General features: G+C 40.4%; 1 protein-coding gene and 1 long non-coding RNA gene across 2 annotated transcripts in view; both read left to right on the forward strand.

The window, feature by feature from the left end:
• Nucleotides 1-20,014, forward strand: part of LOC121887324 (collagen alpha-1(XII) chain-like) — an 83,525-nt gene extending 63,511 nt beyond the window's left edge. The window contains exons 26-30 of the mRNA XM_042398056.1: nucleotides 16,397-16,711; nucleotides 16,806-17,087; nucleotides 17,718-18,047; nucleotides 18,842-18,924; nucleotides 19,045-20,014. Of these exons, the coding sequence (XP_042253990.1) occupies nucleotides 16,397-16,711; nucleotides 16,806-17,087; nucleotides 17,718-18,047; nucleotides 18,842-18,924; nucleotides 19,045-19,164 (1,130 nt within the window). The 3' untranslated portion in view covers nucleotides 19,165-20,014. The remainder of the gene's footprint in view (nucleotides 1-16,396; nucleotides 16,712-16,805; nucleotides 17,088-17,717; nucleotides 18,048-18,841; nucleotides 18,925-19,044) is intronic.
• LOC121886819 lies at nucleotides 5,713-10,046 on the forward strand. The gene is made up of 2 exons (XR_006092860.1): nucleotides 5,713-5,772; nucleotides 10,013-10,046. It is a non-coding gene; the product is annotated as an uncharacterized LOC121886819 (long non-coding RNA).
• Nucleotides 20,015-26,536: the final 6,522 nt, after the last annotated feature.

The raw sequence follows: 26,536 nt of genomic DNA on the forward strand, positions 1-26,536 counted from the left end.
CAGGAGTTAGCGTGTAGCCTAAATATTTCACCTCCTGACTCCACAGCTGGAGTTTAGACTTAGAGACTTTAACACCAGCTGCAGCTAGATATCTCAACAAGGCCAAAGTCATGTTTTTGCACTTTTGTTGAGAGCTAGAAGTCACAAGAATATCATCAACATAAGTCAAAATCTGTGACTCCTCTTCAGGAGGTTCAAAAAGGTCAATACATTTTTTAATTTCTTGTGAAAAGATAGTAGGGCTATCTTGAAACCCTTGAGGAAGTCTTGAATACGTCAATCGTCTGTGTTTAAACGTAAACGCAAACCAAAACTGTGACTCAGGGCTCAAAGGAATGGTAACAAATGCGTTTGCCAAATCAATCACTGAATACCAAACATTTGTGGGTTTTATGTTGTTCAGAAGAGTGTAGGGATCTGGCACGTTTGGAGCTCGTGGAATCACAGCTCGGTTCACAGCTTGTAAATATTCACTAACCGCCACCCGGAAGTAGCTTTTTTCACAGGCAGAATTGGTGTGTTGCAGGATGAGACAGGACAATCAACTAAAACTCCTTGTTTTATCAAACTGTCTATCACTTCTGAAATACCTTCCTCAGCTTCCGGCTTCAAAGGATATTGTTTGACAAACGGTCTATAAGAGCTTTTAGGTTTAATGGTAACAGGTGTGGCAGTACGTAACAACCCAATATCACCATCTTTCCCTGTACTCCAAAGTTCAGGAGGCAATTCTTCTAGCTCTTTTTCCTGCTCCTCTGTCAGCAAACACACTTTGTCCTGCAATGATCACAAAGAGGGCTGCAAATGAGTGGTGGCTGCTCCCACCGTTACCCAATTCAGCGCCTTCCTGTACAGACCTTGTCTCTGGTGGAAAAACACTCCGTTCCCCCTGACTCATGCTGCACCCAACCTTTTAAAGCCCTCTCCCCCAACTCCACTAACGCACCGACGTCCGTCCAGTGCGTCCTAGGGGCCTTAGCAAGACCAATATGGGGCAGGGAATGACCTCTGTACACTCTGTCCAGTTGCTCATCCCCTTTCACTGCGACCCCCACATTTCCCAATTTATCCCAGTACAGTGAGGTCAAAGTTAGTCGGTAATTGGGACACCGGAAAAAAATCTCCTCATATGCAGGGTCTGGCCCTGCTTCGAAATTTGAGTGTGTAAACACGCACATGTCACCCTCCCCTTGAACTTCAATATCTGGCCTAGTTACACTAGTCGCTTCTCTCCTCAGTTCGGCAGTGATAGCTGCTGGGCCTTTTTTTACAGGGTCAATGCTATACCAAAACCGTGGCCTGTTTTTATCTTCAATCACAAAGATACAATCAGTCTGAGCTTTTTGGAAAACCACAACCCCTCTGTCAGTTGGCATGATTCCAAGTTGCAATGCTGCCATGCCATCTTGACCTAGGAGATTGACTGGGCAATAATCAGAGGCCACCATTTTCAACATTACTGAAAAACCAGTTACTGGATCAGTTAGTTTTGTTTTTTCTGTCAATCTCTCCGACACATGATGTCCTGAAGCTGACACTACTGATAGTTCTTGTTTTGTCAACCGAATACTGTCAGGCAACTCTTTTTTCTTCAACACAGTCATGCAAGCTCCTGAATCACACAAAAAGGTACACTTTTCTCCCCTCACCAGCAGAGTCACAAAAGGTTTATCATCCCACTCAGCTAACATTACTTCAACAGATTCCAAATTTAGCACTTGCGATATAAACTCTGATCCCTCCACTTCCTCAGAATCATAGTCAGCATCTTCAGTTTCAGTTTTCTGTTCTGTATGTGTGTGTGTGATTGCATGACCTGATTCTGCAGGGGAAGCTAGTCAGAAGTCCTGCTCCTCATCCTTCTCTCTGTCATCTCGTTCCCTTTTCTCCCTCCGACCGCCTCCACGGCCCCGCGTCCTCTACTGCCCCGTCCACCACCTCGACCTCCGCCCCGCCTGGTGTCCGCAGCTGGAATGAGACTTCTGCATTCTCTGGCGATGTGGCCTCTTTTCCCACAGCGATAGCAAATAATTTCCTTCCTGCGGGACTCAGAAGAGAAAAAGCAACCATCATCATTCTCACCGTCATTATAAAACACCTCTACTTTTTTATGTTTCTTATCTACATTTTCCAGAACTTTTTCAGCGTGTTTAGCATTTGCGAGAATAACCCTTCTCTGCTCTCCTTCCCATCCGACCAGATGTTCTTTCACCCAATTTGCAATCGGTAGCCTTAAACCCCTCAGGAGGCAGGATGTTAGCTGCGCCTTTTAGCATGGATTAACATTCTCTCCGATTCGCGGCTCCAGCCCACTGTGTCTATTAAACACTTCCGTGAGCCTGGCAGCATATTGTGCTACTGTCTCTTTTTCCTCCTGTACCACAGCATCAATTTCAGCCCAATCGTTTCTCCGGGCAAATGTTTCCCGAAGAATCTCCATCTGCCATTCGGTTCAGCTGTGGACCGAGCCCACGTGTTCTATCTCGGTCCCACAGGAGCGGCTCACCGTTTTCCCCCATAGGTCTCCAATCAACATTTACAGTCGCCCAATCAGTAGTCAAACTTTGCATGAGGCAGTTAGTCATTTCTTCCCCGTTTAGCCTATAGCTATTATACAGCCCATATATTTTATCGATGTATGCTTGCACATCTTTACGTGGATGAGGAATCCCATCTACTGCCTTTTTCACGTCCTCCTTTGTCCAATTACGGAAGACCCAAACCAAATCTGGTTGCCCTTCCCCTTGTCTGGGATTCGGCAGTTCAATCAGTGGCGCTACTAAATCGGACAGTTTTTTCTGTGACAGATCACAATGTTGTCTGGTTCTGCTTGATATCGGAGGATCTGTTACAGACCTCTCCTCCCCACTTAATTTGGTCAGATCGAGAGATAGAGATAGAGAGATGGTGCTTTTTGAGATACAGGGCTATTCAGGCTCAATCTGTTTATACCCTCTGTGATTCCACTTATCTGTTCCCAAGCTGCGGCTCCTTCCTGGTACGGTGGCGGGGTACGCTGTGTGGTCGGAGGCGAGGATGACGCGAGGCCGGGGATCGGAGCGGTTTCCTGTACCTGTTTAACAACAACAGAGTGCAAGACAACAGAGCTTGCCACAGCATTAGTTCCATCATCATCTTGTTGTTTTACTTGGCCCATAGACAAAAGTTTCTTTCGTCTTCTGCACTCACTCCTTTTCTTTGCCTGTTCTAGCCACAAGTATGCCTGTAACAGCCCTTCCTTTTTCTCTCGTTTTTCATCCCCTTTGCACGCCTTGGTTATTTCTTCACACAGTTTTTTACAGTCGTCTGCATACAGTCCCCCTTTAAACTTATATTTCTTCTTCCATTTGTCAAGGTACTGCACGCTCTCTTCATTCATCGTGTACATAAATTTTGCATCCCCCATCCACCCATTTTTCGGGGTTTTGCTTTGATTTGTACCCATACTTCACCCCTTTTTTTTTTTTTTTTTTTTTTTTTTTGTAGTGACTTTATCTCACTATTTTCCCTTAACAGCCAACCAGTTTGTACGGAATTCACCCGAGCAACTGGTCCAATCAGTGAAATGTAGACTTTTGTTGTCACCGTTAGGTTTCCAGTCTCCAGACAATTTGTTGACACCGTAAGGTTACCCTTGTCTGGCTATTTCACTGAGACACTGTTAATAACTACCTCCTATACCAAGATCCCAATTTACGTGTTTGATATAAAAGGAAAATTTTGTAGTTTTTTTTTATTTTATTTTATTTTTTTTGTTATTTGTTTTTTGTTGTTTTTTGTTGTTTTTTGTTTTAATGTAAGACTACTACTTATTCCCCCATTTTTTTTTTTTTTTTTGAAGTTTATATTTTATATATGTCTTTTTAGGTTGACACTTTTCACACTTCTAACCTAGGTAGACACACCTATTCTCCCTTCACTCTCCCAAGGGTTGCCAGTCTTATACAGCCGTTTAAAATCACCACTAAACTCTCTCCCACATAGCTTGAGGCTGGGCTTACAAATTCAGGCCTTTTACACAACTCAATTGTTGATTAAAGAGACAACTTCTCACCTCACAAAGGAATCCGTGGGGCTCCCGACCCTCTCCAGCCCGCAAGCGCCTTTATCTCTGAACGTAGCAGGAAAAGGATTTTGTAACCTATGTCGTGCACTCTACTCCGCTCCGGCTTGGAAAGAGGGCTGAGAAGCACATCCAGGAATCCGGCTCGAAGGACCAAAATGATAGGTAAAAATTACCAAATAGACTGAGGTTGGTTGAAGTCAAGCGTCTCTTTAATCCAAACCAAACATATGTTGTAGACACGGAGAGTACGCAGAGTCTCCGTGCACAATTCTGACAAGACAAAGGAAAGACACTAGTATATATTGACGGCCTTGATACCCTGGGAGGCACCTCTAGTTGTTTACAGATTCCTTCTAACAGCCCCAGACAAAACTTTACAGAGCTCTCACTTTCACATGATGACCATGATGTCCATATGTCTATTATAGTGTTCCCCTCAAGGCCCTGCCGCCAAATACATACATACATATGACCATATCTACTTAACTAATACATGAATTTTTCTATCAGTCAGTTACAGCAATAACTGACTGAGAGTTTAAGTTACATCTCTTTCTGAGTTTCCCTCATCTCAGGGTGAAGAAACTCAGAGTTTGCACTAAACCTGCTTCCTGGAAAACACCCCAGAAAAGACACCCAGCTTGGTGTCTGAGGGCCTGATCGCTGTTTAACCCTCCTTCAGATAGAAAGTTGCTCCTCAGACCCAAATGAACAGACCCCTCCTGTAGGTTTGGGGCTGTTCTAGAGGGGATCTGACCTGCAACAGGCCAGAAACCTCCTACGGGCCTGGAGGCCTGAAGCAGGAGAGAACAAGGACGGGGGAGGAGGAGAGAAAGGGGAGTATGGACAGACAAACAAACAAACTATAAAATAAATAATAAATAAAAGATTTTTTAAATCTGTCTTGACCCATACTGGTTTCACCCTGTCGCATCTTCATCCCTTAGACCCCCCTCCCCACCTGACACACACACACACACACACATCTAGTATTAAGCCAATATTTTGTTTGTATTTATTATTTTTTCTTCTTGTTGTTTTGTTTGTACTGTCCCGTGTCATATGTGTTTTTGTGTTAATCACTTATGTTGCACTCAATAAAAAGAACAGTAAATAAAATTTAAAAAAACAGAAAACACACAAACAACTCTGTTGCAATAACTGCTGTGATGTTGCCACGGTAACAGCAGTATAATCTCAGCTGCTCATCAGTGAGTTTATCCTCAGACTCGCTGATTGGTCTATCTCACTGTCAATCAATATATCAATAGCTCTGATCCTTACAAGCCAAATGAGCTGTCATGATTGGTTGCGTGTTGTCATGGCGATCCAAACCACATGTGAGCATCAAGTTTTAGTTGGTTGGTCCAACCTTTCTAAATGGAAGCCCCCCCCATCCCCAGTGCAAATAACAGGCTGGAGTGTGTATGAATGAGAGGTGCCTTGGATAAACGCCCTTCATTTACTTTAGCTGTCAGTCACATGATGAAGCCGCTCAGAGTCGTTTCAGCCAGCAGCTTCCTGTCAGAAAGCACATGAAGCTGATGAAGAGATAAAGGATTCAGAGGAAATACCACATCTGATTAACATAAAAAGACACGATGAGTCCAACAGACGAGCAGAGAGAGACGACACAGAGACGGAGACAGACGTCTACCTGGACATGGATCACCTGCTGATGCTGTTGCTGCTGCTGTGGAGCTCAGGTAAGACTCTGCTGTAATGTAAAAATACTGAGTTCAAGTCAAACAGCAGTAAAAGTTCTGATACTTGCTGTAATGAGTTTTATCTCTTTAACTTCTAATAACAAACCAATAATTCATGTGTTCATCATCTAATAATGAAAATTCAAAGCATATAAATGTAAAATCCTGCTGACGTCTTCAGGCTGTGTTTGTGGGTCACGTGACCGTCACCATGCAGGGACTGTGGGTATATTTAGAAGAACAGGGAGGGACTTTGAAGGCAGTTTGATTGACAGGCCGGCTCCTCATTTGTGAGGAGGTTCTTTTTTGGACTTTTCTCATTTAATAAGTGACTTTTTATTATTCTACCTCTGTGTTCATTATTAGATGGGTGACTGTGGATTGTTGGAGCTGTTTATTTAGGATGTTTGGATTTTACATTATTTGATGTGTTTTAATCATTTGATGTGTTATTTTGTTGCTGTAATCTGACATAAAAGAGCTTCCATATAACAGTGTAGCCCAGTAAACATTTACATGAAAGCATCAGGAGCTACAGGAGAGTTATATGTGTACTTATACATACATACTGATGCACATATACAAAATGCACATCACACAGTTTCTCCTGGAAGACATTCACAGTGTTGCACTCTGATGGTGACATGAAACCTGACAGACGTAGTTGAGAAGTTAAGTTCAAGCCACTTTCACACCTGCACACACCTGACCAATCACTGCCTTAAGTGGGTGAGACTGTCTGTTACAGACAACTCTTTATGAGCCACTCTGTTGTTATTTTTTCACCTTTATTTATTCAGGAGGGTTTCACTGAGAGCAATGCTGTCTGTTTCAGGAACACACTGATCACATTCACACAGTTGCACATTCACACCTGGAAGCTGTCCAGTCCAGCAGAATTTATGTCCCCACAACATGAGGAACACAAGTACACACACACACACACACATACACACACACACACACACATTGTCGCAGGTCACGTTTAGGGACATTACATAGACATTAATTTCCTGGAGACATACCCTAACCCTAACCTTTTGTAAGACTTTTTTGTTCCTTTTAACCCTGTAAGGTCCACTGTTGCAATATTACAACAATCACTTTTAGCTGTCCTAAAACCCTTTAATTTCTGCATCAGAGGCCTACAACAACATCTGAGAGGTGAAAAAAAAGTTTGCTCATTTTTTTCTATATTTAGACTTTACATGACATTTAAAAACATGTTTTAATCCTCTCAAATGTTCCTTTAAATCAGCTGCAAACTTCCTCAATGACAGAAAACAATTTGTTTTAATGGGAACAAAATGAAGTTGAGAGGTTTTTCTGTGACAGGAAAGTGTTTGAGGACAAACTGATTAGCATCTGATGTGAGATTACAGAGTACACTTCTGTTACCATGGCAATGCAAGAGCATTTCTTGTCACATATAGGACTGACTGTTGCAAAACACTTTTTAAATTTTTTTCTTATCAAATATACGTGTTTGAGCCGCTTCCTGTAACTCTGTCAAACTTTTTGTCACACTTAACCCCTAAAAGTTTCCACTTGTCATTGCTTAAAGATTGTTAAAACAATCAAAATCCTTTAAACAGAGTCTTCATTTTAAGATTTAATGATTTATGTTATGGGAACTTGAGTTTTTTTCCACAAAAGGGAAGTGAGTCCCCACAATGTGACTGTGAAGATTTATATCCTCACAATGTGAGAAATATAAGCACGCATGCACACAGCAGCACATCATGATGCTGATATGCAATAGGGAGAGATGTGTGTTTGGACATCAGTAGGAAAAACCTTTGTTTTCATTTCCATAGCAATGTGGCTGAGGTCTTACATCTGGGACACACTGGATGCGTGAGCCGTGCGTGTCACGCGCATGTCACGTGCTGCTGCTGCAGCGCGTCATCTTGAGATTCGGGGCGTGATGCGCGCGGTTCTCAGCAAAATTAGACAGGGAAAATGATCAGTTGATAGTCATATTGACATCATAGCAGCAACATTACATCTTTCACTATGGTTTCAAATGTTTGTATCTGTGCAATGTGTCACAGACATGAAGTGTCACCACTGCGCGTCAGCCTGTGCGTACACACTGGGGCAGGGAGCCTCTCTGGTGGGGAACTCCAGCGATTGAACCAATTGAAAAACGGAGATTCTTTTCTCGACTCCTGTTTGCTTTCTGTGATATTAGTTCAAACCGGGGCTCCTGCCTGTTGTTTCACCTGCTTCCAGACGGAGATTTGGTGTTGTTGTTTTCCTTATTTGTTGTCAGTTTCCCTCCTGACAGTTAGTTTGGAGGTTTGCTTGTTGGAGTGTGTTTGGCTGGTTTGGGGAACTTGTTGTTGTCTGGAGGAATTTTCTTCACCTGGAGCAGTGACAGTGGGGGTTTAACTGGCAGAATGATCAGTATAATCAATAAAAAACCCTTCCTGTGTGAGGAGTGTATGTGGCTGACACAGAAGTAGCACCAACCAGACCCCACCATGCCTGTCAGAGAAAAAGCTGCTTTCACCTCACATAATTCATTCATTTCTCCCTCATCCTTCTGCTGATCTAACAACAGGTGACACTTTCTGAAACTGCATATCAGGCTAAACTCAAAGCCCCGCCCACTGTTTAGCAGTCCAATCAAATGCGAAGGATTTGATTTAAACCCCTCTTGTAACTGTACACCACTCAAATATTCACTGGGATATACATCACATACAGAAGCTTAAGATGGTCTAACTTTGTTTCACGGGGCCTTTATTATCTGAGATCTGTGAACATGGTGACATCACTAAAAAGACGTCTGATAGGTCAAAAACATGAGCAGTCAGATGATCAGACAGGAAACAAACCAACATGTTAGACAAACACAAGTTTTAATGAACCGTAGTTTTCCTTTAACTCTGTATGAAGCGTCTGTTGAGCTTGTGTTCATGTGTTCATCTCATCTGCTGCTCTTCAAAGAAGCAGAAAGTAGAAGCAGTGAGGTCAAGAAAAAAGGTCTTAAAGTTTCAGGCTGACCAGGCAAAGAGAGACGTTTGTTGTTCCATCTTTTTTTTTCTGTTGTTGTCTTTTTACGAGGATTATTTCACCCAAAAATAATACCTCATACTGCAGTCTACCTTTACACAATCTGCAGGAATGTGAAGGAAACATGTAATATCTATAAAAATGTCATGTTTCATCCAGCTCTCTTTATTCATAGAAAATAAACTTTATTGTATTTATAATTTATATTCATATTATATCATAATAATAAATAAATTAATACAGGTATAATAAATGTACATTTTAATAGATTTACACATAGCGCAACAAAAATAAAATCACATGATCACTTGATTTAACAGCTCAGGTGGAAGTTACGGCTACTCTGCTAAACTAAGCTAAGCTAAACTACCTTTAGCAGTAGTTTAACTGTTTTATTTGTCTCCATCATGTTTGGATTTAGCTGGAATAACAAACTGGTTTACCAAGATCTTGGTTCAAAGTTTACATATTATGTTACAGATAACAGCTCATGGGGAAAAAGTAACTTCATTTAGCTTTAGCTAAGACTAGCCATGGCTATATCAGCAGCTAGCTTAACTTGACAATGCTCTACAGTGTATATTGTGTAGTTCTGTGTAGTTCAGTCTAGTTGAAAGAGATTCTGGTTGGTTTTCCTCCTTAGTTCATTTCATTTGGGCAGATCTGAACACAGCAAACGTCCTCAGACCAAAATAACTTCACAGAGACCCTTTAGAGGAAGTGGCCTTAGTTTGTTTGTGGTTGAAACGTGATGTGGCCTCCATCTGACCAATTACACGGCTTCAAGTTCCCGTAGCCAGGACCGCTTTGCATGCTGGGATGTTGATGAGTGAAATCAACAAGGTCCAACCTGCACTAACAAACAAGTACATTGTCTTCTTGGTATTTGGGCAGATCAGAGCTTCTTCAGGACCTTCTTCCTGTGTTTATCTTCTCACTCCTGCCCCAGACACATTTGACCAATGAGAAGAGAGAACATTCTCACCTGGCTTTTAATGATGATTTTTGGTTCGCTTAGATTTCCTTCTGTGTGTAAAGAAACAGAAATAAGTTTATCATGCCATCCATTGATTCAGACCATAACAAACACCTTTTCTTAAGATGTCTAGCTTGCTGTCTGTCTCTTCTAGAGCCTCCAGATGTCCAGAAACAGCTCTGTGTTTGTTCAGTTCACAGCTCTGCTCCAATCTAAATGTGAAATTTCTGATTTTCTCTCCAGGACTCCAGGCTGAAGATAAACACCAATCAACAGGTAAAAAGAGAGAAAGAGAGAATAGGCGCCTCCTTTGGAGGTGTTCAGGCTCATCCAACTGGTAGGAGACCACAGTGCAGAACACGCTGGAGAGATTATATGTATCTCATCTGGTCTGAGAACACCTCTGGATCCCCCAGGAGGACCAGCACCTAGATAAGCAGCTGAGAATGGATGAAGTTTGGTTCATGTCCAAATAGTCTCAAAACTAATGACACAACTGTACTTTTTGTTTGGTGTTAATTGTCAGATGTTAGTGTTCTGACATGCTGAACTAAGATGGTTAACATGGTAAACACTATACCTGCTAAACATCAGCATGTTAGCATTTAGCTCAAAACAGCACTGTGTACAGTCTCACAGTGCTGTTAGCATGACTGTAGACTTTCAGGATGTGTCCGAAATCCCTCCCTGGTTCACTCATTCACTACTCACTAATACACACTGTCTGCTGTGGAGTCGCACACCGCTAATTTTGGTGTCTATAAATGCAAAGCATGACATTGTGGGTTTGTTTGCAGGAAGTAGTGTTCACAACATGAACATTACTTTTTTGATCCATTGTGGAACATTTTAGGCTCTACATATTGGATAAATTTGCACTTTGAAGTAAATAGGGAGTGATTTCAGACACAGCCTTAGTCTTGCTTCAACATTTGGTCTCTTGTGTATTGTATCCCACAATCCTCTGTTTTCCTCCAGGTTCTCAGTGTGAAAGCACAGCCAAGGCTGACATCGTGCTGTTGGTCGATGATTCTGGGAGCATCACCTCTAAAGATTATAAAAACATTAAGTCCTTTCTAATTCAAACAGTCAGCAACTTCGACATCGGCCCTGACAAAGTCCAGATCGGTAATATTTTTACTACTACAACTATTCATACTACTGATCCTGGTACTATTACCACTACTGCTTGTGTATAAAGTACTCAAAATACTAAAATCTTTACAGCACATTGTGAAACACACACAGGTCCCGTATTATAAATTAGCAAAAGAGCAGTAAAATGGGACATGATAACCAGAGTAGTCAAGATTATGGCTGATGTGAGGATAAAAGGACCATACCAGTGGTTTTACATGTTTAAGCTAAATAACTGCTGTCTGCATACAGCCTCCATTACTGCCAGTTATTTCCCAAAACATGCAGACATATTTTAGCTTTTGTATTAATTTGCAGAATTCTCAAAATGTTCAAAATGAAATGTTCAGGTGATACACCTACCTTAAAATTCAGTGCTTCATCTACTGAAACACACATTTATAACTCATAGTAATTATGATTCAGCTTGTAAAACAATCTTTTATCCAGACACTGATTTCCATGGTGGAGATATACTGTATATTCCTTCTGTGTAGGTCCGTGTTGGATCAGTTAGCAGGACAGATGTTCTGACTGAACAGACTCTATGAAGCACACCGCATTTCTGAACAAAACATTCTAGCTAGGAGGGATGCACAACGTTGTCATGTTGATTCATCCACAGCATCAACTTTCTACAGTCGTTCTGTAGAAAGAGGAATTGTCTTCTTGTTGGAGCTCAAGACATTTTCTTGTCTCTTCTTCTCTAATTCTTTCTTGTTTATTAACTAGTATGTAAACTAATAAAAGCCCTCACCTTCTCCTTCCTACTCTGCTTTTATATGTTACCAGACTAGATGTCAGCGATAATAATGGAGGAATTACAATGTTAAACTGTATTAAAAACTCAATTGACTTCTGTGTGACAACATTTAGCTCGCTTTAAACAGTGCAGGTGGTGACTGACTGACACATTTTTACTGTAGGTTTATGCGTTCACTGCTGAAGGTTCAGTACCATCAACCTTCATACTAGACTCGACTCAACCTGACTGGACTCAGCTGTTGCTGATACTGATATCACCTCTCATACATACTCGCTGCCCTCAATACTTCCTGTACATGCTGAACTGCTGCCCGTATGCCAAAGAATACCGAAGAGATGCTCAGGGGCTTCAGGCTTCACCAGATTGGTTCATGAGTCATATCGTGGAAATTGTCTGAAACACAAAACACACATATGAAATAATACACAAAATACTGCTGGGTTGAAGATTAAAAAATATTGTACAATAAGAAGACAGAACACACAAAGATTTACATCAGTTCATCTCAGCGAGCAAAAAGCAAACACCATTCTATTATAGTTGGAGAAGGAACAAAGAAATTATCTTTGATTGGTCAAATCATACAAACTTTAGTTATGTATGTATGTTAACTAAGAGCCACATCACCTAAAGACACAAATCAGGGAAGATATGTGGCCTTTGACCCCTTAATATGTCCTGTTTACTCCAAGACACAGAGTTTTACCTTCTTGGGGATGAAACAGGATAGAGAAGGTCTACTGTCTAACCCTTGAGTCAGACAGTAGACTCAGGGGTTATTGGCCTGTTAGCCTGTTAGGAATGAGTGTGCATGAGACATGTGATGTGATAATAACAATAATAATACTAATAAACCAATGCATCTGATCAAGAACACTCAGTGCAAATTATTATTCTCATACTCATTATTATCATTGTTATTCTCATTATTATTTAAAAACAAAAGCTGAGTCAGTGTGTCAGTTTTACACATTTCTGTGTTTTCTGCAGGTCTGGTTCAGTACAGTGACGACCCAAATACGGAGTGGCAGCTGAACACCCACCAGACCAAACAATCCCTGATGAAGGCCATAGCCAACCTGCCATACAGAGGAGGACTCACCAACACAGGTGATTTAACAGCACACTGTCTGATCCACACCAGCTTTACACTGTGAGGGACTGAGGCAGAGACTCTGATTAGATCCAAATATATTTACTTTCTGTATTTAGGTCTGTCAGCGGTGGAAAGTGAATATATAAGTATTTATAGTATAGAATATATTGTATGTATGGAGCAATTTGTGAATGAAATTCACTCTCTTGATCAAGAAAACTCTATCTGCTAACAAATAACATTTTCAGAACAGAGACTTCAGATAAAGTTAATAAAAAGTATTGTGACTCATACTGATTCCAGAAACAGTAGAGTTACAGTAGAAATTAGATGAGCAATGATGGTAATTTGTATTTTTGTTACTATCATAATATTAATAATTGTGATACTATTATGATTCTTAATATTGTGATATTACATTTTTGTATGGTATCATACTATAATATTGTAAAGCAAAGATTGCTGAATTCATTATAGTGATAGTGATTATAATTATTATATTAACACAATCACAACATTAAAAATCATAATGATTTGAGTGTCTCACAATAGAATTTGAAGCTCTGTGATTGGATGTTTCTGACTGAAATGCATTTTGGGAGTCATAGTTAACTTTCTCTCTCAGTTTTTATGTCTACAGGCTTCTAGATTTGACTTTTTATCAAAGAACCAGATATTTTTAACAAGGTTGTGGAAGTGCTCCAACTGTCAGTCACCTAACAGTCATTGCAACAGTCAGCTTTTCAACTCTGCACCTTTTAAAGCTTCTTTATTACTGTCATACAGGAAAAGCTCTGAACCACATCCTCCATAAGAACTTTAAACCCAATGTGGGAATGCGTACAGACTCCCACAAAATTGCTATCGTCATTACTGATGGAGAGTCCAGCGACAATATATCCCCCGCCTCGCAGCACCTGAAAGATGCCGGCATTGAGGTCTACGCTATTGGTATAGTGGCCGTTTTACTATGTTCCAAGTTTCAGGCCACTTAATCTGTGATGTATCTGAGTTTTGACTTGCGTTCCACTGAATTAAATCCACTTTTCTTGTGGAAACCAAATGTACTCACAAGTCCACAGGATGCAGGGAAAATGCTGAATGAAATGACATTGCATAGAGTCTGGTCCATTACTGACTTGATGTTGTATCCCAAACTTTAACACACGTTATTACAAGCTATCACATGTACACACGTTATACATGTTAAACACAGTCAAAATCTTGGTTTGATCTGAACTTATTTGCTGATTCCTCTACAGCACCAGTCAAAGGGTCACACTTTCTCATTCAAGTGAAAGGGAAGGTGTGTCAAAATGTTGACTGGTACTGTACATCTTAGCACAAATTTTGGGGGGATATTTGGAACATGTGCTTTAAAAACAGCTTTTATTTTGCATTTTCCTCTGTTAAAAATAACAAAAATATATGTTCCTGCATTCCAGCACCCAAGAATAGAATAATAGCAATTATATACTTAAGCTTAGCAAAGTCCACCCATAATACTCTTCAAAATGTACTTAAACTGTACATAAGCTTTACATAAACAGTTGAATGAACTTAAATAATGTTGGCAACCCACAAAGTCAAGCTAAAAACACAAGGTATGCTTTGGCAGATGGTCAGCAATGTTGTAAAATATGATTTCTATTTAATGGGATTTAAAATGCACAACCATCAGCATGCTCTGTCAATTAAAGTTAAGTGTAAGGAGCAGGAAGCAACAGGGAACTATTTTTTTATTTTATCAACTCAATAGTTTTCTTTGTTTTGGGTTTCATTTTTTAAGGCACAGCTGTATTTCTTTCTTTCAGGTGTAAAGGATGCAATCAGCAGTGAACTGAGGGCAATCGCCTCTTATCCTGTTGAAAACCATGTGTACATGCTCAGTGACTTCTCATCCCTCCTGGACATCGTTGACAACCTCACCATCAACCTCTGTAACAGTACCAACAGCAGCTTAGGTAAACAAAGAGTCCATCAAGAGTCCAATGTCCAACAGCACCCTGTCCACAAATTACATCACTTGCTGGCCTGTTTTGTTTGATTCAGTACTCCAAAAATTCAGATATTGCAGCAGCATGAGCAGTTCAACAAAGAGTCCTCTTTGGCTTTCAAAAAATCATTGTCTTCTTGCAGCTGGCGCACGTTGGATTCAAGCTGGGTTACTGTGCTGCTGTGAGATGACACTGTTTCCTAAGTGATGTCAAAGTGAGGGGCAGAGGCTTCAACTTTTTTCTTTGACAGCATTCAAGACCAGGCCGTAGTGTTGCCCTCATTTCAGCCAGCGCTATACAGGATTTTTCCTGCTCAACTCATAAGCAGGATACTGTCAGCATTTCTCCTGTGGTCAACACAGGATGTCCCCCTCTTTGGATGGGTTTACCGGCTTGATCTTCGAATTGTTAATCTTGCCCTTGCAGTGTTCTAAAGATGAAAAACGTATGTTATTCATAGCTAAATGTGCACTTTGTGTATAGAAGTTAAGGAGCTACTCCCCTTGTGTCAGCTCAGCTCAAAGCCATAGCGGAAATCCATGTCTCCACCAGTTTGTGTCGTATAAAGCCATAGGCTTTGATGAGATCCAGCCATATAGCAGGCAGGTCTCTGTGACCTTCGTACACCTCTGTGATCAGCTGAGTAACCACTCCTGTATGCTCAATGCACCCTGGGACCTTCAGGACTTCCCTTTCCGAACTGAGGTGTTGAAGTAGGAGTTCTTCTGAGTTTTGCCATCAGGTGTCAAGCAACAATACTGAAAGTTATCAGTATCATTATAAGTGCACTGCTGAGGTCTGAGATCACCTTGAGCTGTTAAATGTTGTTTGTGTTTTCCACCTTTGGAACTCAAAGACTCTCCACTGTTAGACTACCTTCCCCCTTCTCCGGATCACCTTGAGGATCCTTCACAATTATTGCAGGAGACTGGGGCATGTCTTGTAGAGCTTGTAAGGCACTCCTCTAGGGCCTGGGGCCGAGCTTGTTTTTGCAGCCCCAGTGACATCCTGGATCTCCCTCAAGATTTGCTCCATAGTTTTAAACTAGATGCTGAGTTCTAGTGGAGATATCAAAGCCCTGCCTTCTCCCAGGTGTTGTTCCCTCTCTCCTTCGCTGCAGGTGTTTTTGAGGTACCAGTCAGTTCATCTCTTTGAAGCATGCCAGGTGACCATTTCGCTCCTGTGCAAGTAGTTTCTTGGTGGAATTGAAGGGGCCCCTGCCAATGTTACAAAGAAAGTTTTAGTCAGAGAAAAGGTATGAATATCAGATGAGTCAATCAAGCTTGTTAGGAGATAAAGATGTCACATTTCATCAGGTATTGTTAAATACAGGTGTGCTGCTTCTTCCTGAAAGCAGTTATCTGACAGAGGAAAACAAAAAATGGGCACGAGGTCAAGCATTGGGGTCTACCAGGGTGTCATTCCTCATACTACCGCAAGATGTTGCCAGACTAAAAAATATTCTAATCCAACAAATAGCATCTTGCAATTTTTTCTGTACATTTGTGTACTTGTGTCAGGGTATAAAGGTGCTCTCTCTCTATCAATAACTTTTTTGAAGTTGAAATAATCTTTATCAGCATGAATATTGCAGTTAATACTGATGAATTTAATGATCTTTCTCTCTCCAGACTCTGTCAGGCTGGTGAATGGGACTACTATGTGTTCAGGCAGAGTGGAGGTCAAGTTTAACCAGTTTAACCAGTCGTGGTCTTCAGTGTGTGAAGCTGACTTTGACCAGCAGGATGCAGAGGTGGTCTGTAGGGAGCTCGGCTGTGGGGCTCCCTCAGTCCTCCAGGGGGCGCTCTATGGAGAAGTGGAGGCTCTGATATGGACCAAAGAGTTCCAGTGTGGAGGCCATGAGTCTGCTCTCCTGGACTGTGGAAGATCAGACTCAGCTAGAAGCACCTGCTCACCTGACAAAGCTGTTGGACTCACCTGCTCAGGTAGAAGAGGAGCTGCAGCTTTGATTTGGCTTCATTTCTGTTCTAATGAAACTCACTTTATTCTTTTACTGATGACTCTCTTGTTTCTGTTCAGAGCCTGTCAGGTTGGTGGGAGGAGCCAGTCGCTGTGCAGGTACACTGGAGGTGAAACGAACAGAGTGGAGACCAGTGCAGGACTCTGACTGGACCCTGAAGGAAGCAGCTTCAGCCTGCAGGGATCTGGACTGTGGCTCTGCTGTTTCAACAGGGAGGAGAAATAATTCCTTAGAGGAATCTGTATGGTGGATCAGATCTGACTGTGTTCAGTCTGGATATGCCCTGAGGCAATGTGCATCATCAAATTCCTCTTCCTCCATCGTGGAGCTCATCTGCTCAGGTAAGTCCATCAGTGACATCATCTATGACAGTAATATTTTCCTTCCTCTGGCACAGTGATAGTCAGTGGTTTCCATTGGACTGAACTGTAAACTTATCCAGGATGACTGCATCCTAAAGGGTAGAGAAGTTAGCTTGTCATTGTCTCAAACTGAGACAATCTGCACCTTTAATCAACCTGCTGTGGTTCACTCACACACCCTGCAGTTCTCCTGAGCAGCTCAGTCACATCCACCTTATAAGAAACAACTACATTACAAATTAATACAGTTGTTGCTTTCTGCATAAACAAATAAGGAACGCTTTACTAACAAGTTCAATATATCAACTTAAAAGCTGATGATATGTCAGTGTTGTGTTCACTACTTGTTTCTGTTGTGCATGCAGTGTTGTATGAATGTCTTATTAACATGCAGCTATTTTCTGTCTGATCTGAAGGCAGCTGAGGATGTTAATCTGTTTCCTCCTCTGCTCTCTGACTCCTCTGTATTACACATGAATGTAGGAGTTCTCTGTGTTGTATGATCACCTCACTGATCAACGTTCATTTATTTGAATAAACAAATGAGGAGAAAATAACATTCAGCTTCTCACAGAGGAAGAAGGATTCACCATCTCTCTGTGTTTACAGACCTGCTGGTTCAGCCAATCATCTCTGTGTCTTCTACCATGGACGGGGTCTCCGAGGCCCAGCAGCAGGGGTTTCAGGTGCGTCGGGGCTCCAACTTCACCATCAGCTGCTCCGTCCAGCCTCAGTACCCAGGAGGCTCCTTCCAGCTCACCTTCACCTCCTCCAACACGGCACACAACTACACCCAGCCAGCTGTCAATCACTCTGTTGACTTCCTGTTTCCTGCTGCAGACCCCGCCCACCAAGGAAGCTACAGCTGTGTTTATGGCATCTATGTTTTTTCTCATAACTTCTCCTCTGAGAGCCGTCTGCTGTCTCTCACTGTCACAGGTAAGCTGAAGCAGAATGTGAAGCTCAGTGGAACTGAGACGTCACACTGACTTTGTTTCCATGTTTGTAAAAATGATTAAAATCAGGCAGCAGGACCGACCCAGCGACCTACAGAGAGCTGAGGCAGAATCTGATGAAGGAACTGTAAACTGTTTCCTTCCCGGCTTCTTTAATGTTATTGAACCATAACAACTGTGTTGTAGTGAAAAGTAAAAGACAGCAAATGAATTAGTGAATGACAATAATGGTAAAAAACAGAGTTGATACAGAAGAGTTAAGTCAAGGGATACTTCACTTGTTTTAGATTCTTCAAGACATCTTGCCTCTTCTTTGACTCTGACTCTGGTGGGGAGTAAACCCTGTAGTTCGTTTACACTTGAAGAGTCATTGAGGTCACATTTGGAATATTAAAGACGAACTAAACACTAAATTGTTTTTTTTGCCCTGTACACATAATTACTTAGCTTCTTGTTGGCATATGATGTTAATACAGGTGATATTTCCAACAATACACGTATTAAGTTTAAAAACAGCTTTTTCTTGCCCAAGATTAATTTATTTGTTTCTGCTTGGATTAGAAAATGCTGGTCCTCCCTTATTGTAATGTTAGAGGTAAGACTCAAAGAAGAACAAGAAAAAGTTGAAAAAAACAGATATAGGACCAGAATGTAGTACAAAACACAAAACAATGGTCCAGTTTGCTTTTCTAGCACATGCCATGTCTCTGTTTGATGGGAGCTGTTGTACTCATGATGTCATTTGATCTAATGTGATGACTGCATGTGTCTCGTCAGATCCAACAGTTCTGATCATCACACTGGTCGTCCTGTCGGTGACTCTGCTGTTATTCATCATTGCCATCTATTTCATCCGGAAGGTACTGAACACATGTTTGTTGTTTAGAGGACTGGTTGAAATGAAGCACTCAGCCTGTTTATATTGAACTGAAGAGAGGAGTGATGCAGTAACTTAGATCTGTGTTGTCATGTCTCTCCAGGCCAGCAGGGGGCAGAAGTCAGGCCCACAAGAGAACACTGAGCTGGATTCTTATAACCTTGGTGTTTCCAGAGCTGAAGGAGAGCCGGCTGAAGAGGAAAGATCTCAGAGAGCAGAGTAGGACCTCCAAGGAGTCACACAAACATCCATCTGCTCAGTGGAGGATTTTATATTTTTTACACAGATGTTCCCTTTAAAGTAGCACTTAAATCACTGCAGAAAAGGTTTCATCTCTCCTTTCAGTCTCATGTGATAAACCAACCAGCTTTTTGCAGTCTGTATCTCAAGGAGTGACGTCATATTGGACAATTCTGCACCTCATGATTTATGAGTTACCAGTGCTTCAGTTGGTCTGGAATGATCAACAGCTTTTATTCATGTTTGCAAGCTTTAGATATAGATATAGACATATAACATGTATAACAGACATTGCTAATTCATTTAGTTGACTTTATGATTCTTCTCTACATGTGCTACTTTTACACTTGTTTTACAACTGTTAATCAGAAGTTAGTCTCACTTTAAAATACTGAACAAACAGTTTTGCAAATGTTTTACGAGGAAGGAAACACATTCAACTCATTTGTTAGAATTACAGGATAAACACAATGAGTTTAACGCAGATTGTAAACTTAACTTTTGTTTGTCTACAAAAAACTCCGATTAGTCGACTCAGGAAAAACAAACCTCACACACATCTGCAAAACTGTCACAAAATACTTGATTATCTGTATATAGTTTTATTTTGTCATTATTAACCTCTCACGTCAACAGCTGTACCTTTCTTTTTACTTTAAGATTTCCATGAATCCAGTTTTATGGTCTGAGTCAAGAAATCATTTTTATAAAATACATCCAGTTTTTCTTCACTGCCTTTTATATACTTGAGTGTTTGAGCACAAAAATTGTTATTCAGCATTTTTATGTTCTTTGAGTTAACAAAATTCAATAAATCAAACATTTATTGAGTCAGATCAAATGTTTCATCTTTGAGCACCACTTTCTGATCAGTCACTGTTTATAAAGGATTTATAAGCATTAATTAATGGTTAATAAGTCACTTACTGATCATTTATATATAAGTTATAAGCAATTATTAAGAATAACTTCTGGGTTGCAATTTGTAGGCTGACGTGAAAATTCTTTCTGACTCTTAAGTCTCAACATGACATGAACGCTCAAGCTTTCATCCAGAGTTCACGTCAATGTTTTTCAGACAAACTTGTCAACCAAAAACAGGACGAAATAAAATCTAGAAATAATAAAATAAAACCAAAAAAAGAGAAAAAAAAACAAACTTCAAATTTCACATCTTTATCATAACATCTTGAAATCACATACTAAAAAAAGAAAAAACACAACAAAAATATATATAACGTAAAAAATGAGGTCTCAACACATTTCACATATAATATACAAACTGATTCATCTTCATTGACCTGACAACAATCAATCAATCAATCAATCAATTTTTATTTATATAGCGTCATATCACAACAAAAGTCATCTCAAGGCACTTTTCACATAGAACAGGTGAAGACCATACTCTTTCATTTACAGAGACCCAACAATTCCCCCATGAGCAGCACTTGGCGACAGCGGTAAGGAAAAACTCCCCTTTAATGGGTAGAAACCTCAAGCAGACCCCGGCTCTTGGTGGGCGGCCATCTGCTTTGACCGGTTGGGTTTAGAGAGAGAAAGAGAGAGGGAAAGGGGGAGGGGGGACAGAAGAGCAACAATCACAACAACAACAATAAGTATAAGTATCAACAGACAGGGAAGGATGCCATCAGGACTGTGAAGGACCGCGAAGGCTCAGCCCAGAACCCGAGTTTCCTGTGAGATGAGAAAGCACAAAAAACTCCGGGGAAGACGTAAAGTTATTGACATGCATTGATGTTACATGAATGTATACAGATGGAGAGGAGGAGGAGGAGAGAGGAGCTCAGTGCATCATGGGAAGTCCCCCAGCAGTCTAGGCCTATAGCAGCATAACTAAGGGCTGATCCAAGGCGAGCCTGGTCGGCCCTAACTATAAGCTTTATCAAAAAGGAAAGTTTTAAGCCTACTCTTAAACATAGAGAGGGTGTCTGCACCCCGGACTGAATCTGGTAGATGGTTCCATAGAAGAGTAGCCTGATAGCTGAAGGCTCTGCCTCCCATTCTACTTTTAAAGACTGTAGGAACCACCAGTAAGCCTGCATACTGGGAGCGCAGTGTTCTAGTGGGATAATACGGTACTATGAGCTCTTCAAGATATGATGGTGCCTGACCATTAAGAGCTTTGTAAGTTAGGAGAAGGATTTTAAATGCTATTCTAGATTTTACAGGAAGCCAATGTAGTGAAGCTAAAATGGGAGAAATGTGGTCTCTTTTTCTAGTTTTAGTCAGAACATGTGCAGCTGCATTCTGGACCAGCTGGAGAGTCTTTAGAGACTTGTTAGAGCAGCCTGATAATAAGGAATTGCAATAATCCAGCCTAGAAGTAACAAATGCGTGAACTAGTTTTTCTGCATCTTTTAGGGACAGGATGTGCCTGATTTTTGCGATATTACGTAAGTGAAAAAAGGCAGTCCTTGAGATTTGATTTATGTGGAAATAAAGGACATATCCTGATCAAAGATAACTCCCAGATTCCTTACGGTGGTGCTGGAGGCCAGGGTAATGCCATCCAGAGTAGCTATATCATTAGATAATGTGTTTCTAAGGTGTTTAGGGCCAAGCACAATAACTTCAGTTTTATCTGAATTTAGTAGTAGAAAATTGCAGGTCATCCAGGTCTTTATGTCGTTAAGGCATGCTTGGAGTTTGGGTTCATCTGGATTCATTGATAAATATAATTGGGTGTCATCTGCATAACAATGAAAAATTATGGAGTGTTTCCTAATAATATTACCTAAAGGAAGCATATATAAGGTGAATAGTATTGGTCCAAGTACAGAACCTTGTGGAACTCCATGTCTTACTTTTGCCTTCACAGAGGATTCATCATTAACATGTACAAACTGAAATCGGTCTGATAAATAGGACTTAAACCAGCTTAATGCAGTTCCTTTAATGCCAATTAAATGTTCCAGTCTCTGCAAAAGGATTTGATGGTCGATTGTGTCGAATGCGGCACTAAGGTCTAACAGGACAAGTATAGAGACAAATCCTTTGTCCGATGCAGTTAGGAGGTCATTAGTGACTTTCACCAGTGCTGTCTCTGTGCTATGATGCGCTCTAAATCCTGACTGAAAATCCTCAAATAAACTATTGTTATGTAGAAAGTCACATAACTGATTAGAGACTGCTTTCTCAAGGATCTTAGATAGAAATGGAAGGTTAGATGTAGGTCTATAATTGGCTAAAACACCTGAATCAAGAGTAGGCTTCTTAAGAAGAGGTTTAATTACAGCTACTTTAAAGGACTGTGGTACATAGCCTGTTACTAAAGACAGATTGATCATATCTAGTAAAGAAGTGCTCAGTAAGGGTAAGGCTTCCTTAAGAAGCCTAGTTGGGATGGGATCTAAGAGACAGGTTGATGGTTTAGCTGAACAAATCATTGAAGTTAGTTCAGGAAAGTCTACTGGAGAAAAACAGTCCAAATATATGTCAGGATTTACTGCTGTTTCTAAGATGCCTGTGTTTGGGGAGAGAACGGTGCCTGTTGAGGGCAGGAGGTGGTTAATTTTGTCTCTAATAGTTAGAATTTTATCATTAAAGAAGCTCATAAAGTCGTCACTACTGAGAGCTATAGGAATACATGGATCAATAGAGTTATGACTCTTTGTCAGCCTGGCCAAAGTGCTGAAAAGGAACCTAGGGCTGTTTTTATTCTCTTCTATTAATGCTGAGTCATAGGCGGCTCTGGCATTACAGAGGGCCTTCCTATATGTTTTAAGACTATCTTGCCAGACTAAGCGAGATTCTTCTACTTTGGTGGAACGCCAAATCCTTTCCAATTTTCGCGATGTTTGCTTTAATTTGCGGGTTTGGGAGTTATACAAGAATAAATAAAACTGGAAAAACATCAGTGCAAAGTATTTTCATTTCATTTGAGCAGTAATCTTTGACTTTATGTTTCAAACACTCTGCCTGATGTGTGTAATCAGAACAATTCAAACATTTGTTGTCAAAGGTCCATTATCACCTCAGAGCACTGAGGTTGTGATCAGAGGTGATTCTGAAAACCCTCCCTGTTGGTGTGTTTAAGGACACTCTGACATCTGCATTGCACTGATGGTCTCTGCTGTTACACAGAATCAAATCCACAAAAACATTAAAAAACGTGTTGCTGTGGACCAGATAATGTGACTTTGATCATTTCCTGCATTAAAAAAGCTGTAATATTAAATGTTGCAGTGTTTCTGAGCACAACAGACAGATGTGAAAACATTCTGCTCAAAACTGTTTTACTACACTGCAATAATGCAACTAATAAAAGAAAAATGGGATAAAACATTCAAAAAGACCTTTAACACAGCAAATAGAAAACACTGATATAAAATATTAACTATTGACAAAAAAAACATACATCACAAAGCTTTCAGCGTGTCCTTTTTCCACAGGAAAATGACAACACTTAGACATCAAGAAGACTATGGTTCCTCAGGAACAGTTAGTAGCAGTTAGCAGGGAGTGACTGCGTGTCTCTGCTGTCTCCACACTGTTTGTGCAGTAAATAATCAACTCTGCGGCGTCCCGTGCACTCTGAAGCGATACATGCAGGTGTACTCTTGGTGGCCCAAGTTGGACAACACCTGCACCTCAATGATCTAAAAGGTTCGGTTCTCTTCCTGTCGAAGAAAAAAAAACAATAAGCTGAAATCACAGTAAAGGTGTGGTGTCATTGGCGAATCTGCACACTTAGTGTTAATTTAAAAATAGTGAATAGTGAATATAAAGGCTATTGGATAGTCTAAAGGTTTTAGATTCCAGATTTTTTTATTGAGAAAAAAATAATTTTCCAAAATTATACTGAAATTAATATTGCACAATTATGAATAATTGCCAATAATACTTTGCCTCACACGGGGCACCATTTTGCTGGGCCTTGCTACAAGTTTGGCTACTCAGCAATAATTAATCATTATCAAAGAAAGCCTGGTAGCACCCTGTGGCTCTATCTAACAGGCTCTATTTCTTACTCAGGCTGGAATGCATAACAGTAACAGCCAGGTACAAACTATCTATGTGTCACAGGACCAGTGGCATGCTGTGTTTTAATTAAAAAGGGGAGCACTTGAGTAAACAGCCAATTCTGACAGCTTGACTAGGTGTCATTGAATATGTGTTATTTGAATGCTGAACCGAAATCCTTATAATTCCTAAAGAGTAGGTATGACTTGAGTGGCTGGCAGCAATGGTAAATTCTTAATATAATACTATGGGAACACTGTAAACAAACAATCATTATCACAGATAATGATTAATTATTAAAATCAATAGCAGAGGAACAGACATGTCCTCATTTCAACACCATCATAAACAAGATGATCTTTTTATGAAATATAACATTAACTGCCAGGTAAAAAGAGCAGAGATGTGACTTCACACAACAAAAGTCATTATATTTAGTGTGTCATCTATTAATTTTATTGATCATGAGGATCTGGTGGTTTTCCACCTTAGTTAAAGAATCCAGACTAATTTTTTACGTTATGGTCAATACTTAATATGTTTAATCAGGTCAGTATCTGAACAGAAACTGGTCTCAAAATCTTTACATTTACCTAAAAACATTTTGAATTTCTGCAGTTATATCCCTGATCGTGTGCAGAAGGCTGTCAAACAGCTCGTAAATCATTTTAATAATCAGACAGGTTCCTTTCTTTGACGTCAGCAGTTTGATCAGAGTCTTCTTTTAACAGGAAATGTGTTGATGTAAAGGTACATAAATCAGGGTGAAAATAATTGTATATTGATCATTTTTATATTTTAAAAACCTTTTTTGTGTGAAACCTAGTGTGTTTTATCCTTGACAGCAACATGGCTGCAGGGTGCATCTCTCAGTCAGTCCACCTGGAGTTTTGAGTGAAATATCTCAACAACTATTAAACAAATTGCCACCAAATGTGGTTCAAACATTCATGTTTTTCCTCAAGATAAATCATAATAAGTTTGTTTCATCTAGTGCCATCATCTGGTCAAAACTCTAATTTGTCCAACACTTTTTTGAAATTTGTGAAAACTGGTATAAAACAAGAACAATGAGCTTGTTAACAATATGGATGGTAGAAAATCTGATTTTTGGGGGGAAAATAACCAGAAGCACATTTTTTAAAGCCTCTGATTGGTTGGTTTCAAATCTTAAGTACCTCATTATATCCTTAAATATTCATCCCCACAAGAACACACATGATCATTAAAAAAACAGAAATACAGAAATCTCATGTGAATGAACCAAAACTGTTCCATCTGTGTTCATGTTGGAAGCGTTACTCAGAGTAAGAAGCTGGAGGTTCTTATTAAAGTAGCATATACTGTCATACTCTGCAGTGAAGACTCACAGTGACTCAGAGTTTAAGTTACATCTCTTTCTGAGTTTCCCTCATCTCAGGGTGAAGAAACTCAGAGTTTGCACTAAACCTGATTTCTGGAAAACACCCCAGAAAAGACACCCAGCTTGGTGTCTGAGGGCCTGATCGCTGTTTAACCCTCCTTCAGATAGAAAGTTGCTCCTCAGACCCAAATGAACAGACCCCTCCTGTAGATTTGGGGCTGTTCTAGAGGGGATCTGACCTGCAACAGGCCAGAAACCTCCTACAGGCCTGGAAGCCTGAAGCAGGAGAGAACAAGGACGGGGGAGGAGGAGAGAAAGGGGAGTATGGACAGACAAACAAACAAACTATAAAATAAATAATAAATAAAAGATTTTTTAAATCTGTCTCGACCCATACTGGTTTCACCCTGTCTTTATCCCTTCGACCCCTCCCCCCCCGACACACACACACACACGCATCTAGTATTAAGCCAACATTTTGTTTGTATTTATTAATTTTTCTTCTTGTTCTTTTGTTTGTACTGTCCTGTGTCATATGTGTTTTTGTGTTAACTTATGTTGCACTCAATAAAAAGAATAGTAAATAAAATTTAAAAAAACTGAAAACACACAAACAACTCTGCAACAGTCACTGCTGTATGTCGCAATAACTACTGTGATGTTGTCACGGTAACAGCAGTATAATCTCAGCTGCTCATCAGTGAGTTTATCTTCAGACTCGCTGATTGGTCTATCTCACTGTCAATCAATATATTAATAGCTCTGATCCTTACAAGCCAAATGAGCTGTCATGATCGGTTGCGTGTTGTCATGGTGATCCAAACCACGTAAGCATCAAGTTTTAGTTGGTTGGTCCAACCTTTCTAAATGGAAGCCCCCCCCATCCCCAGTGCAAATAACAGGCTGGAGTGTGTATGAATGAGAGGTGCGTTGGATAAACGCCCTTCATTTACTTTAGCTGTCAGTCACATGATGAAGCCGCTCAGAGCTGTTTCAGCCAGCAGCT

Source organism: Thunnus maccoyii, chromosome 20 (genome assembly GCF_910596095.1).
Source record: "Thunnus maccoyii chromosome 20, fThuMac1.1, whole genome shotgun sequence".
Taxonomy (NCBI): domain Eukaryota; kingdom Metazoa; phylum Chordata; class Actinopteri; order Scombriformes; family Scombridae; genus Thunnus; species Thunnus maccoyii.